The sequence below is a fragment of the Triticum urartu genome, chromosome 1A (genome assembly GCF_056163025.1).
Source record: "Triticum urartu cultivar PI428250 chromosome 1A, HENAU_Tu73, whole genome shotgun sequence".
In the NCBI taxonomy this organism is placed as follows: Eukaryota; Viridiplantae; Streptophyta; class Magnoliopsida; order Poales; family Poaceae; genus Triticum; species Triticum urartu.
This window is the reverse complement of record NC_141873.1, coordinates 297657403-297673422: the sequence shown is the minus strand read 5'-3', so window position 1 is coordinate 297673422 and position 16020 is coordinate 297657403. Positions and strand designations below refer to the sequence as shown.

The following is a 16020-nucleotide window of genomic DNA, read 5'->3' as shown; positions in this document are numbered from 1 at the left end:
CTATAGCTCGAGGAAGACGCTGAAACGGTCGGAGAAGATGAGTTCAGGAGTCGTCGCCACCATGGCCCACCGAACGGGGAAGGAGCGGGAAAGCTCGAAAGAGGGGGGAAGGATGGCGTGAGTTTCAACAATGGGACAAAGAAGGCTATATAGGGTGACCGAATCAGCGAAGGTGAGCCAAAATCATGCCGTCGACTTCTCAAAGACACGCGCAAGCTCACGCCATCTCCGTGGCCGCACGAGCTCAGCGTCACGTTCCCCTCCCTTGCCTCGGCCGAGCCTGGCACACTAGAAACTATTGATTAGGACTGGAAGGTGCTTTAATGTTCGTGCAATGCAGACCAAGTAGTGTATGCAGGGAGCCAAACAGCCTATTTTCGTCCCACACGGGCCTGGTTGGCCTCTATGTGGGCTGCCAAACACCGCCCAAAGAGTATCATTAACAGTATGCTTGAGAAGGGGTGGGAAATGCTAGCTTGCGAGTTAACATACTTGAATACGTGGGCACTAAGCTTTATACATATACACCAGTTTAATGCTCCGCTCCACTTTTCTGGAACCAATAATAGTGACCTTAGTTACACCACATGACAATCTGCACACAATTGTTGCTTATATTTCACGAAAGGGTTCCTGTATGAAGAATGCCACGAGGAAAACACTGAAAAACCACTCATAACTTTCTTTAACGTGTTTCAATTCGACTGGTCCAAATAAGTTGGCTCTTCCTAATGCAGCAAGTCTTTGGCCTCAACTCGTAAATTGGGTGGGTCAGCTGAGAGAAGTGGAATGAGAAATGCTCACCATTCAAGTTGGCAGTGGGCTATTTGAGCTATTTCTCTGGTCATAAATTTCTTCACCCTCTCATCCACCATACTGTGGGGCCATCTCCGCCACGATCCCCGTATATGGAAAATGTGATGCTCGGCGAAAGCCCAATTTGCTCCAAAGGTAAACTATGTACATTACCTCCGTTAACTGTACATCAGCATGTGTGATTGCAGAATGTCCTGATAACAAATACAATATTCAGTCTCCTGCTGTATGCAGACATCAAATAAAGGTAAAATTAAGTAGAAATGGCCTCTTAGGAGGAGAAGGACAACCAACATACGCGATCCAATATCACAAGTATTTCTAGTTGTGGCGAAACGTAGTGTATCACCAAATTGCAGATATCACATAGATATATGACAACGCAGGTGCTTAATGATGTCAACTAATGGCCTCTCAGGGCTCATTAGTCACCCAAGTTGCCGGTGAAAACAGAAGCAACTAATGAAGTCTCAACTCTCAAGGCTCCCAACAAGTTACAAGAAACCGTGGTCACCTTTCACTGCTGGGCACTTCTTTCTTGTGTTCAGTGATTTGAATGACAACAAAGAAACCACGAATCATGATACCTGCGTTAGGTGACTGATTCCTTAACTGGATAGGCCAGTGGTGCAAGTGAGTGGGCTGTCTATACAGATTCAAGTGCAAATAAACGCACCCTACACCTGTCAGCATGCCCCTGCCTCAGGTTCCACCCCTTGTAAGGATCTCAAACCTTGGGGCTCAGGATCTATAGGTCTCGTATTGATTGAGTTCGAGTTACAGGCCTGCAGCGGACCATTTGTAGGCTCATGACAATCGACAAATCCACTAACAGAACGTCAATTATAGGAACATGGCCTAGTACAAATTATGAGGATACTGCCTGTTGGGGTGAGTAATGTAGAGCAAAAAAAGTCCACCTGGGGACTGTCCTGGGTTCCCACAGATCGACCGGTCAATTGCTTCTGTACAAAGGATCTCCCAGGTGGTCTTTTGGGAGTGTCCTTCCCGTCAGATGGCAAACAACTGGAAGCTTGTGATCATGTGGTCTCTGGGAACACAATGGTTCTTGGACTGAGGGCAGAGCTAGACAGTTCCTCCAACAAGCACCAACCAGTCAAGAAGAGCAGTCCAACACTGTGTAATCAATGACACGGCAGCTACTTATATAAGCATAATGGGCTAGCAAGGCCCCGTTCCATCAATTGCACCGCCTAAAGGGCTGTCTCTCCTGACAATGTAACGTGGACTGCATTCAACTATCAGCAACATCAGTCTGCCAGCACATCTCTCTATTTAAGAACCTGTACTTGTACTAAAATAAGGATCAAACATGGTAGGATTCTCAGGTGACAGCTAAAGTAATTTATTCTTCACAAAGCAAAAAAAGACAAGTGCACCACCATACAATAATCATGTTTTCTCTGAGCTATCTATCAATCTAAAATGCTCAGACCAACCAGAATAGACCAAATACCCTTTTTCTCAAAACAAGCGAAAACAACCAAACACAGCCTTGACTAAAAACAAGAGGCCATAGCAAAACCATGGTGGCTGCCTATAAAGAAGCTTCAGTAGCAACTCACCCAAAAAGCAGTTATATTTATCTTAGCCAAATAGGCATAGAAAGTTTATGCACTTGTTTTGGCTTTGGCTCTGTGTTTTACCCTATGACTGAGCACCATTTGCCTTCACAAAAGACATTCAGCTGATAAGATTTTGTCCAATTTAATACTAATTGGCTCACACAAAGATTACGCGCATTTAGAATGAATAGTAATTTACACGCATAAGATCATCAAAGCCAACAAACCACTTTTGAATGAACAATTAACAATATTGAGCAAGTGCAACAAGACGCAACAGTAAAGGACATGATCGTTATCATTAATTTACAATAGTAGTTGTATAGTAAACCAAGATAAGATGAAATTCACTTCACCTTGAACTGCGTCTCTTAAAATGAAACTAGTCAGGAAGACTCAACCGCCTAAAGAATTCAAAAAGATGGAGATTTGATGTCCAGTAGAAGAAAGCTATCACAGGACCATCTCTGATGAACTACAAATTGCACAAAGGAAATCTGTTCAAAACAAATAATGAATAATAATATGCAAACAAATATGTACTTTGTATGAACGATTTCACCTTTCCATCTAGTATCAAAAGCTCGCCGTCAACCCATCGAGGATTTTTGAAGCCAGCATCTGCAATTCTCCTTTGCCCCTTATACCTAGCAACCTGTGTCATAGTGTAACATAAGATGAGCAGTTTGATGGTGAAAAGGTAAAATCATTAATCCTCTCACAGAAAATACCACTCCAAGTTCTCTAGGGATGACCCCCTTATGAGGAAGCTGATAGTGTTTGCCAACTTTCGCACGGAAGACAACCTGGGATGCAAATAATATCAAATAGGATTGAGTTAGTAATGGTATTATTACAAAAGAAAATAGAATATCTACTTACGAGTGGACATATACTAATTAAGAAAAATAACTACCACATGCTGTTAATATCCACGCCAGCACTTAATTTGAATTTGTGTAGATCATTTTATTATGTGTGGCAATACTTAATTAATATCAGTGCTTATCAGTTCAAATATTGCATAACTATTTCAACATCATAAAATATGCATCATCGTAAAACTGAAATAACCATCTCCAAGATCAGAATAATGTGAGCAAGAATGACATCAACAGGAATTAAGGTGTCTTAATCAGTTCTAGTAATCGAACTCTCAATTACTCTACATGACCACATAAAGACAAGAGAGGTCCCACAATGCAACTAAGAAACATAGCAAGGAGACTCGACGTGAAAAATTCAAAGTATCGGTGTGCAACTCCAAATATTGAGTGTGATACCCCTAAGAATGTTCTGTAAAACAAAGGTATTACACAATTATTCAAGAATGTGCAATGCATGAAAACTCACACTTCTTACCAGAGAGAACTAGTGAATACGAAATTAAACATCAATGTACCCAAAAAATGATGCATTTCCACTGCAAATGAGAAGGACATAAATCAAAGCATAATAATACCTGACCCGCTGGCACAAGATTGTCCCCAGTCAATTTTGCAGCTTCGACATACTCATAAAACTTAAGATCCAAGTGCTCCTCAGATGAATCCTCCTCCTGCCATTGACCGAATTTCCGTTGTAAACTAAGAACTTCTGAGTCAAACCCAGATGCAGTCTCGTATAGACCTGCCAAGAAGTACCTTTTCAGCCAATACCATAAAAGAGAGACAGCAGATAATGATATCATGAAAAGCTAAGTTGAAGAAATGATTAGGAATATAACCACTAAGAGGATCTGAAGAGATGGGCATCTGAATACGGCTGAAGTGGGTAACTCCATATAGTTTTGGCTGAACCTTGTTATTAAGTTGCTTAATACCAAGTTGTAGTACCTGCTACAGATAAGCTGAGGTGAAAAAGTCTTCTTTCTTAATGCGACTCGGCAACACTATTAGAAAATACATGCCCAGTATAAATATATATTTCAGGGCTTAATGAATTAGTCAATATGTTTTGTCTTCAAATACTTTGGAGAGAAAAAAAAAACAGTAGTGGTACGAAAACGATTCATAGTGTGTTCATGTCAAAAGGTGCTCAACACATATAACTACTTTACTTAACAACCAATAGCCGACTTCAAAAGGCAGATATTATATGTATTTTGCAGATTTTTTTTAATTGATGTATTTTATCATCAAGACAAAAGGTGGTGCATTTTACAAAATGTAGTTCACCAATTTCCTAGAAATTTATAAAAAGCACAGTTTGATGTTTTAACAGTTTGTGCAGATTAGCAACATTTAAAGAAAAACTTAAATAGCATAAGAAGTCCATAGTAAATAGTAGGTTCTTTGTTCCAAAGCTATTGCAAAGCAGCTCAGCGTTACAATATTTACCGGTAGTTTCCTATTGCCCCCAGACAACTTTAAACGATCAAACTTGAGATCACCATCCTGCTCAGTGGTACGGAAGCCAACCCGTTTCCTCGGAATCTGCTGAGCCTTTTCTGCAGCTGGCTTTTTACTGGATTGTTCAGTATAGAAGGTAAATGAAAAGCGGTCTCTCTTGTCTAATTTAGCTGGCATGCGTTCAAATGTTTTAGGTGAGGACTGTGAAGCAAAATCCTTATCATTATCAACTTCAATTCCAATCGATAACAATGCTTCAATATCACTTTCCTCACCAGACTCATCATTATTCTCTTCTGCAGAAATTGTTCCTGCTTCTTCATTGTTATCTTCATCGCCAATATCTTGTGAAGATTCATTTTCGATCTCAGCTTCATCATTGTCATCATCTTCCTCTGAAATCTGGTCAAATATTTTAATTATATAGTCCTGGTTGATGTTTTCCATAGGCGCTACCTTCAATATTTTGATCCTGGGAATTGGAGTTGAATCATTTGACAAGTTTTTCAAACCAGCTGGACCAGCAGCAACATCACTATCATCGCTATTTTGATCGTCCATGCTTATGCCTTCATCGTGTTCCTCGTGTTTAGCACCTAAGGAACTGCTAGATATGTTTATATTGTTGACATCTAGTTTTCCACTCAACATGTTTTGCAACTGGTCCGAATCACTGACATCTGGTTTCAGATGCACTGCCTGGAATAAAAGCTTTATTTTGTTAGAAAATGAGCATGGCTAAAAAAACTAAGGCTAGCAAATTGTTAGATAGCAATTGTTGTAAGCTTACGGTTTTATACCAAAACTAGGTCAGATCAGGTATAGGAATCATGTCATAGCAAAGGACAGCTACACTTGCCAGATACCATATAAATACCAGAGTTCAATATCAACAGGTACGGACTAGTGGCCATAAGAAAATTAATAAGCAGCTATGCTGAAAAGGCCATTAACTCAAACAATCAAACTTATGAAGGATGCATATAAAAAGCCTTGCAACCATAACAATATATATGGAAGTCGAAACATGGCATTTCATGTGCATCAGAAAAATACCAGTGCTTGGATGGACTACAACTACATAACTCGAAGATGCATATAAAAAATTGTAATGTCTATCAGTACTGGCATCATGATACTCTGTAATGATATTGTCATATCAAAAGACATAAAGGATGCAATGGTGAGTTTACATGAGCATGAGCAAATACGGTAACTTGGCATTCTACTCATGCAATTTGTGATGAGTGGGCATGAGAATTTTTTTTCAGTTGATTATTAATTTTGAAGTGTCAGTCAGCATACCTGCAGGTTGTATCCTCCATTTGCCTCTGCAAAATAAATTTCGAATATAGGGTAACCATGGCCATCTGAAGCCAGCTGCCTGAACATACGTGAGAGAGAATTAAAACCTAAGGGTATTTTAGCAAATAAAACACACGTGATACTATTCATTTCATGGAAAGCCCATTCCATAATAATATGATGAATATTTATTCATTTCTTTGTTGCCCCAGAGGGGCCCACCCTGGTGGGACCGAGAGAACTAATGGATATTGCTATTTCTTTCATGTGGTAAAATAACAATGTCATTCTTAAGAATCCAAGTTCTGTTTCATCAATGGAAAATAACGATTTAACCCAGTTTCTTCAGCATAAGCTTACTGATTTCACTACCATGTTTTCTATCACCTCCTTATTTGGTCTCATTTCTCTAGTAGTAACACTCGTGACCAAAATTTCCAACTAACATGCCGTCATTCTATAATGGCATAGGCGCCTTCAGAGTGAACACCCTGGAGTAACTAACCCACTCTATCACAGGGATTTTCTTTTTCATCTCTTTCTCAAAACAACATTAATAGGAACAAAACTAAGAACTCAAGTCATCCATAAACATAATGCATGTACTGAAAGTGCACCTAGGAAATGATTGATCAAAGAAAATACACACAACTTGCAATATAGGACAAGAAAACTTTGTAGTTTCGACATACCAAACATGAACTTTTGAGTGTCAATAATAAATAAACAGAAAAAGCAATACCTGATATCGTAACTTTTTGCCACGTATCGACCATGTTCAGCGCTTATACGGATTATAAGACCATATGGATCAGACAAACTTCCAGAAATCCCAGACCACCATCCCAACTGCATATGCTCTAAAGGATCAGGTAATGGCATATCCATAAACTAGAGTCCAATGACTAACAGAAACTTGGGAAAGCTACTCATTTACAAGGCTATATTTTTATAACACGTGCAAATTCATGTGCATTCCAGTTTCCAAAACAAGAGATTCAGGCTTATTAGCTGGTAGCCTGCTACATGACTTTATCCTGCCTGAACTTTAAGCTGCTAGGCTACAGTTATGGCCTTGTGGGACATAATCGTCATACATAAACAACAGTGCTAACAGTAGAATCAACTAGAAAAGCCACAATGGGGGTACTAACTAAGATGGGTAACATGATTACCCTCTTTTAATCCCTCTGTTCAAGAATGCATGGTGTTTTGCTCATGGTCTAAGCAACGGTCTGATATGTGGCATGTGTTTATAGCCAGTGGGCATGTGATGTCATACCATACCATACCTCTTCAGCTTAACTTGGGCTTAATCCAGACATAACTAAAATGGTACTCCGTATGTGATACTGCATGCTACATATTTCATAGTTGCTAATTTGTAGGCATAGAGTCTAACAACACAAAAATTAACAGACTGTTGAGCCTTTGTGTTACTAACCAGTCCTGCACCAGCGTGGTCTCTAATATAAGCTGCATCCACATAGCGCTCCTCTTCTATGGCCCTCTGTAAGAGTTAAAACATTAGATAAACGGTGCTCAATTATCAAATTAATAATATCATACTATCAATCTACACATGGTATCATGAATCAAATCAGTTACTCTACTTGAAAGCATTCAGATTGGTTCCTCTTATCTACAGCATAGTTATGGAAACTGGACAGGTAGATGGCTCGGTCAGGCTCCCAGTTCATGGTCCCTGGTTGGATTACCGGAGCAGAACTAGTACATGATGAATTGAAGTTATGCACAAAACCCAGAAGGCAAGTGTGCAATTGCTCCATTGTTCAGGACGTGGGCTCAAACCACCATCACTTCATATTTCATTTCCTTATCCAACAATTTAATCCTCCAAGCAGATGCAACAGTTGCCAATTTCTAGACAGCTGTGTGAAAGAATTCCAGCTCAGCCTTGTTGCCGCTGGTTCATAACAGCCCAATAGCACAAAACATAAAATTGAACAGCCTGTCACATCCAGTTGCAACACTGATATGAAACAGTGACTGGTGAAAGTTAGTCACTCTGTTACCAGTGGCATTTCAACACCTGACATGTCTGATATTGCTGATTGAGATGGGGAAAGTAAATAAAATAGGTGAGAGAAATTTTCGGTGAGAGTATGCCTTGATGGCCCCCATAATTGGGTTATCTCAGTTATTAGATAAGTTATTAGCTACTGTTTCCATCCAAAGCAGTAAGCATGCCAGACATTCATCCCCCTGTAGCATAGGACTATTTCACTAGCTATTGACAGGCACATAACTAGGATATTTTAAAGTAATAATAGAGGAAACATGATGTCGCAAGCGAACTAAAATGATCAAAGGTGCCATTCATCATTAACTATACACAGACAAAAGAGCAGATATTTGCGGTTTCTTACATGTAACTCAGATATTGCTCTGCCGACAGTATCATTTCTTGATGTAGCAGCAATAGCTAACTTCAGTTTGTGGGCACTCCTATAGTCTTCTCTACACACAGCAGTGCGGAGTTGTAGCTGAAACACAATACATGGCCATCAGGAATTTGCAATCTGATAGAAGCAATCGATTAAGAGGAAAAATATCTTGACAAAAAACAAAATATGCACATGGTATATCAGCAATGCGCAAAGAATTAAGTTATGCCTAATATTGCCCATACATTTTTTTAATTAGTCATATACAGATACGACACAACCAGCACTCAATGGTTCCAAACAATTCCAGATACAAAAAAAAACTGGCACACCTAATGAAAAACAATTTTAAAAACATCAAACATCATATAAAATACAAATAAGCTCCTGGCTCTTCTTTATGCTGCCATGAAGTAAGACCTTTTTGCCATTAATATATGGCAGCCAATCATGAAGCTTGGTAGTGTGATTTCAGAAAGGTAGTCCAAATTGTAACTCATATATGATCATTGTTTCTACCATAACTTGTAGTCCCAGCTCTACAATAAAAGCATAGGTGTTCTATCAGCCTAAACCACAGTATGATGCACGCTTTGTAAATCTATTAGATCACTGAGCCTATCAACGGTATGATTGTGAATCTATTAAACCATTGGGCCTATTAACGGTATGATGCATGCTTTGTGAATCTATTAGACCATTGAGCCTATTAACAAAAGCGTATAAGCATTGCAAACCATCAATACAAGTGTTGACACGGTATCTCCCACATGCTGTTGGCATGGTAACAGATGGCATAGGCCATAAACGGAACATGTTATGGTGCTAAGCCCAAGATATAGCCTACCATCAATGGATTGACCTAACACAACATTAGTAGTTTCAACACACGAAAGAACTTTGCCGACTAAGTCACATTGATACTTGAGAGAAAAAATGTGTCGCTCCAAAGAAGCCAGTTTAAGTTTGAGTCTGGCTTCAGTAGTGCTTCAGCTCCCTAAGGAGTAAGTTTCTTCAGAACAGTTAATCGCCATCGATTGAGCTTATCCGCACTAGGTAAATTTCTTCAGAACCTAACTCCTTCATGCTACTAGTTCCTGGGATAAGGCAAGTATAGATGGTCTGGCAGAAGAAAGGGGAAATATGGAATTTGGGCATGGTCCATGGAGACATTTGTACTGCTAAACGTTCCATGTTTGTAATCACATGTAATGAAAAATCAATAACGGTGCGTTTTGTGCAAGCCTCATCCATATTCACAAGTAGTCACTGATCAGTGAGAAAAATCAACCTGCAGTTCATCAACAAGGCGCTCGCTCTCCTGAATGAGGGCGAAGTGCTGCTTCCACCTCTCCCAGCTCCACTTCCCTGCTTCCTGCACCACGTCCACCTCCTCACCGTCTTCCTCCACTCCCTGCCCTCTCTCCTCCAGTTCGTGAGAACTCTCCGCTCCCTTCGCGAGGCCCGCCTCCTTCGAGGGGTGTGCGGAGGGCCAGTAATTCCTGACGTACTCGCTCCACCGCCGCACGGCGCCCTGGAGGGCATCGTGGAAGAGAGCGTCCCAGCCTCGGCGTGGCTCGCCGCCGGGGTCCGCACCGGGGCTGCGCGCGCCGCACCGGAACACCGAGGCAACGTCGGAGGCGCGGCGAGTCGGCGCGGCGCCCGCCAGGCGGCGGACGCGGAGGAGGCGCTGGCCGCGGTGCGCGGCGAGGAATCGGCTAGGGTTGGGGTCCAGCTGCCGCGAGGACGAGGACGAGGAGGGGAAGGAGGCGGCCGTGGCGGGCAGCGGCGCGCGGGGCGCGGTGTAGACGGACGCCATGGAGGCGAAGTCAGCACGGCCGCGGAGATGGAAGCCGCCGCGCGACGCACCGGATGAATCGTGCTCGTGCGCTCGTGGCGCGTGGTCGGCTTTGTGTTGTCCCCCTTTCCTGTGGATTGGGTCGAGGGCGGGCGTAACTGATAAGACTTTCGCGGGGAGCAGACGAACCTCGTGGGGGGCGAACATGACGGGTGGGGGCCCCGGGCGAGCGAAACCTGTTTGCGGGCCCGGGCTCCGAGTTTTTGCGGCTAGATGTTGTGTCCTCGGAAAATGCTGTGCCGCTCACAGTGTCGGTACAAAGGACGATGGTTGGTGGGGTCCGGCCACGTTCTTCAAGAGTGAGGCTTCTCGAATGCACCTCGTGTCGTCCGCGCCGGCCGAATGAGCCGAGGGGTCCCGTCCGCAGCAAATTTGACAATTTTAACTTGTGAATGTAAAGGCATGTACAATGGTTAATAAAGCACTTTTATTTTAAGTCTTGCATGTAATTTAGAGATGACAAAAGAATATGTCTACAATAGATTATATCTTAGTCTTATCTTCAATAACTAACAATTTCTTAAAACATGATAAGACAAATTGTGCTAAGAGATCATCTCTTGTCTTATCTTAAATAAGAGAAGACAAGCCTTTTCTTATGAGTTCTTTCTTCTCCACCTCATCATTTATCCTACGTGGCACTCCTAAGATAGCACCATTGTACATGCCCTAATCAATTTATAAAATGAACTGTCCTTAAAATTATTTCACTCAGCTGATCGTGAAAGCCCCTGGGCCCGCACCCAGCAGTGCAGCGCCTCAGAGCTAGGCGCCGCACGTGTAAAGTGCAGCGCCTAGCACTGTCTGTTACTAGTTGGCTGGCCGGGCCCCCTCCCCCACTCTCTCCACACACGCCCCAACCCCCAAAGCATTCCCACCCGAGATTTGCCCCTCTCTCCCCTTCTCAAAATCTTCTCCAAATCTTCCAAATTTGAAGAGTTTGTCCATAGATTTCGAAGTCAAACCCTCCCTCAAGGTAATCTTCTCCGATCCCCTTGTTTTGATCCAAGTAATGTTAACAAATTTCCCATTTGTTGCTAGTTTGGGGAAACCCTAGTTTTGTATGGATCTAGATATTTGCATGGAGATGTGAGATATTGTTTGCCAATTTCCTATGATTAGGCTTGTTAGAATGTTAGGGTTATCCTTATGGTGTTCTTATTGTTTGAATAGGATGGACCCTAGTGATATCGTTGAGTTGGAGGAAAGGCATAATGTTGGTTTTGAAATGCACATCCGTTGAAAGACAATGCGTGTCAACTCGGAGCAACGTTGGGTTGCATACAAGGAGACGACGGCTGAATCACTAGACAAGGCTCTTGAGTTATTTGCAACGAAGAAGGTTGATTCAAGTTTGCATTTGGACTTGAACCGGAACCCCTCCCCTTTGGTTGCTAGTAGCCCCCCGCCCTTGAACCGAGATGAATTGAACCTCTTTTGACCCAAGAAGTGAGGCCAGCATTGAGCCCGTTTCCAAACAACCAAAATGAAGCTTTGCAAGAGGAGAATGATGAGTACGCGGACGATGACAATGAAGTTGATCTCCATGACAACAATGTGGGTGATCTCGACAAATATCATTTGCAAGAGAGAATGGACCATTCCGTCCCTTATTCTTGTGGCTATGCATCGGATTCGGATGACAAAGGTCCCGATGAATAAGTTGATGAGGAGAGGTTCACGGTGAAGTAGGCCGAAACTTTCGAGAAGGTATTTGGGGCGGGATCATCGGACTACATTGTTCAAGGATGTTAGTCTTGCGGATGAAGCCGTGGTAGATGGTGGCCAAGGTATATCTCTTGGGGTTAGGCCAAGATCTCACCGTGATTTGGAAGACGACAAGAACGGGATTGCTAAAGGGTCTAAGTTTGAAACCTTCTTGGAATTGAAGATGTGTCTTGACAACTACTCAGTTACGCATTATCGTCCACACAAGGTGGTGAACTCGGACATCAATGTGCGCTACACGGATGCATGTGCATGTGAAGATGAAGAATTTTCGTGGATTGTGCGTGCAAGACCATGGAAAGGAGGTCCCACTTGGCACGTAGTGAGTTGTGTGCCAACTCACATGTGCCGAGGCAAAAGGGTGGATGGCAAGGTTGTGTCCCAAGACCACAAACAACTCACGTCCGAGCTCATCGCTTACGGGCTCTCCAACTCAATATCCACACTTCCAACAAATGAGCATCCAACATGTCATTGACCTTGTGAAAGCCATCTTTCATTACAAGGTGAAATACGGCAAGGCATGGAAGGCGAAGCAAGCCGCATTTAAGATGTTGTATGGTAGTTGGGAGGAAGCATACAACCGAATCCCTAGGTTGTTGTTAGCCATGGCCGCCACAAACCCGGGCATTGTTCATGTGGTCGAGCCTCATGGGGAAAAACAACGGTTCATGATGGAAGGAAAGTCTGAGTATTTGGCCGTGCATTTTGGGCATTCGAGCAATGTGTGAGGGCTTTCGAACACTGTAGGACGGTCATCGCCATTGATGGCACGTTCTTGGCCGGACAATACAACGGCACCTTGTTGGTTGCGATAGCAAGTGATGCCAATAATCGGGTGTTGCCATTGGCATTTGCTTTGGTTGAGATGGAGAACAATGACAACTGGGAGTGGTTTTTGCGTCTTTTGAGGACGAAGGTGTTACCCGCTCAGAGGGAAATTTGTGTCATATCGGATCAGCATCCAGGAATTCTTAACGCGGTGGAGATTGACATTCTCGGGCATGCTCTGTTGCACCATCGATGGTGCATGAGGCACTTTTGTTCGAACTTCTATAGGGCATGTGGCCTTAAGGAGTTGGCCGATGATCTTCAAGATTGTTGTCTCGCTTTCTCCGACAAGCGGTTCGCCACTTTGTTCGACAAATTACTCGCACACAAAAAACTTGATCCCGGGGGTCAAGACTTTCTCAATAGGCACATTGAATACCGGAACAAGTGGGCATGTGCTTTTGATGAAGATGGCCGAAGGTATGGTCAAATGACAAGCAATATGGTCGAATGCTTCAATAGGGTGCTCAAAGGTGCACGTGGATTACCCGTGACGGCAATAGTTCAATACACATTTGACAAGATGAACGCGTACTTTCTAAAATACTCGATGAAAACGGATGCACAGATAGCGGGTGAGAATAAGCGCAAGTACAAGTACAAGTTCCCACCTGATGCGGCTTGAAGCTACGTCGGTATTTCCCCAAAGAGGAAGGGATGATGCAGCACAACGATGGTAGGTATTTCCCTCACTGATGAGACCAAGGTTATCAAACCAGTAGGAGAACCAAGAAACAACATGTAAGCGGCGCCTGCACACAAATAACAACTACTCGCAACCCGACGTATTAAAGGGGTTGTCAATCCCTTTCGGGTAACGGTGCCAGAAATTGGCAAAACAGACGTGAATAAATTGTAGTAGATTGATAGATCGAACGCCCCACACTTGTGCTTCAAAGTAGCACCATGATCTTCATGATAGAGAGTCTCCTATGTTGTCACTTTCATATACTAGTGGGAATCTTTCATTATAGAACTTGGCTTGTATATTCCAATGATGGGCTTCCTCAAAATGCCCTAGGTCTTCGTGAGCAAACAAGTTGTATGCACACCCACTTAGTTCTTTTTGAGCTTTCACACACTTATAACTCTAGTGCATCCGTTGCATGGCAATCCCTACTCACTCGCATTGATATCTATTGATGGGCATCTCCATAGCCCGTTGATACGCCTAGTCGATGTGAGACTATCTTCTCCATTTTTGTCTTCTCCACAACCACCATTCTATTCCACCTATAGTGCTATGTCCATGGCTCACGCTCATGTATTGCGTGAAGATTGAAAAAGTTTGAGAACATCAAAAGTATGAAACAATTGCTTAGCTTGTCATCAGGGTTGTGCATGATTTAAATATTTTGTGTGGTGAAGATGGAGCATAGCCAGACTATATGGTTTTGTAGGGATATCTTTCTTTGGCCATGTTATTTTGAGAAGACATGATTGCTTAGTTAGTATGCTTGAAGTATTATTATTTCTATGTCAATATTAAACTTTTGTCTTGAATCCTATGGATCTGAATATTCTTGCCACAATAAAGAGAACTACATGGATAAATATGTTAGGTAGCATTCCACATCAAAAATTCTATTTTTATCATTTACCTACTCGAGGACGAACAAGTTTGTTGCCAGAGGTATCATCACCAAGCTTCCTCCTTCGTGGAGGAACTTTGCTACCTTACTGAAGCATAAGAGACAGGAGTTTTCCGTTCCATATCTCATTGGTACTCTTGATGTCGAAGAAAAGGCGAGAGCAAAGGACACATGTGCTCGAGGTATTGAGGGAGGATCTAGTGCCAATCTGGTACAGAAGAAGAACTTCCAGCCCCACAAGTTCAAGAACAAGGGCAAGTTTGATGGTAAAGCAAAATTTTATGGGAAGAACAAGGTTGTGCAACACACGAACTTCAAGAAGAAGAATGACAATAAGAAAGGTGTTTGTCATGTGTGTGGGGATCCTGATCATTGGGATCCTAGTTGCCCTAATCGCTATGACAAGCGTCATCCTGGGAAAGGCGGCAAGATTGCTAATGTTGTCATTGGAGACATTGACATGAAGAATGTTGGGTATGGTATATTTCCCACTATTCTTTCAGTATGTCATTCTCCTGATTGGTTGATTGACACGGGTGCTAATGTGCATGTATGCGGTGATATTTCCATGTTTTCATCTTATCAGACCGCAGGGACTTCAACCGTGCTGATGGGCAACGGTTCAAGTGCTTCTGTTCGTGGTGTTGGCACGGTCGATCTGAAGTTTACTTTGGGGAAGATCGTGCGGCTGAAGAACGTGCATTATGTCCCCTCCGTCAATAAAAATCTTGTTAGCGGATCTCTTCTGTGTAGAGATGGCTATAAGATTGTCTTTGAGTCAAATAAATTTGTAATATCCAAGTATGGAACCTTTGTTGGTAAAGGCTATGAGTCAGGAGGCCTGTTTCATTTATCCTTATCAGACGTTTGCAGTAAAGTTGTTAATCATGTTTGCAACAATAGTGAATCAAATGTGTGACATTCACGTCTTTGTCATGTTAACTTTGGTTACATGTCACGACTAGCGAAGTTGAACTTAATCCCTAGTTTCACCACTGTCAAGGGATCTAAGTGTCAAGTTTGTGTGCAAGCTAAGAAACCTCGCAAGTCTCACACGACCGCGGAAACGAGAAATCTTGCACCACTAGAGCTCATACATTCAGATCTATGTGAAATGAATGGTGTTTTAACAAAAGGTGAAAAGAAATATTTCATGACGTTAATTGACGACTCCACTAGATACTGCCGTGTGTATCTTCTGAAATCTAAGGATGAGGCCTTGAACTTTTTCAAGATCTATAAAGCTGAAGTGGAAAACCAACTTGATCGAAAAATCAAGAGGCTTAGGTCCGACCGTGGTGGAGAGTATTTTTCAAATGAATTTGGTGTTTTTTGTGCGTAACATGGTATAATCCATGAGAGGACGCCTCCCTATTCACCTAGTTCAAATGGGGTGGCCGAAAGAACCGTACTCTAACTGATTTGGTTAACGCCATGTTAGACACATCGGGTCTCTCCAAGGCATGGTGGGGGGAGACGATATTGACGGCATGTCATGTCCTAAACCGAGTTCCCACAAAGAACAAAGAAATAACTCCATTCGAG

The 16020-nt window shown here is 42.5% G+C and overlaps 1 protein-coding gene across 4 annotated transcripts; it reads right to left on the bottom strand.

Moving 5' to 3' along the window:
- Nucleotides 1–476: 476 nt before the first annotated feature.
- Nucleotides 477–10486, bottom strand: EX1 (UvrB/UvrC domain protein (DUF3506)). 4 transcript variants are annotated; one of them, XR_007283735.2, is made up of 13 exons: nt 9758–10486; nt 8449–8565; nt 7503–7568; nt 6801–6907; nt 6059–6137; nt 4742–5452; nt 4129–4240; nt 3865–4031; nt 3134–3208; nt 2965–3057; nt 2759–2877; nt 1737–2065; nt 477–1010 (listed from the first exon to the last, which is right to left on the bottom strand). XR_007283735.2 is itself a non-coding variant. In XM_048673506.2 (12 exons), the coding sequence occupies exons 1-11, from the start codon at nt 10469–10471 to the stop codon at nt 2785–2787; spliced, it is 2334 nt and encodes a 777-aa protein (XP_048529463.1). In that variant the 5' UTR covers nt 10472–10486; the 3' UTR covers nt 477–1010; nt 2759–2784. The 4 variants fall into 4 exon arrangements, 2 of the variants coding, with proteins under 2 accessions (XP_048529463.1, XP_048529475.1); XM_048673506.2 differs by lacking the exon at nt 1737–2065; XM_048673518.2 differs by lacking the exon at nt 1737–2065 and having other exon boundaries at nt 4129–4237.
- Nucleotides 10487–16020: the final 5534 nt, after the last annotated feature.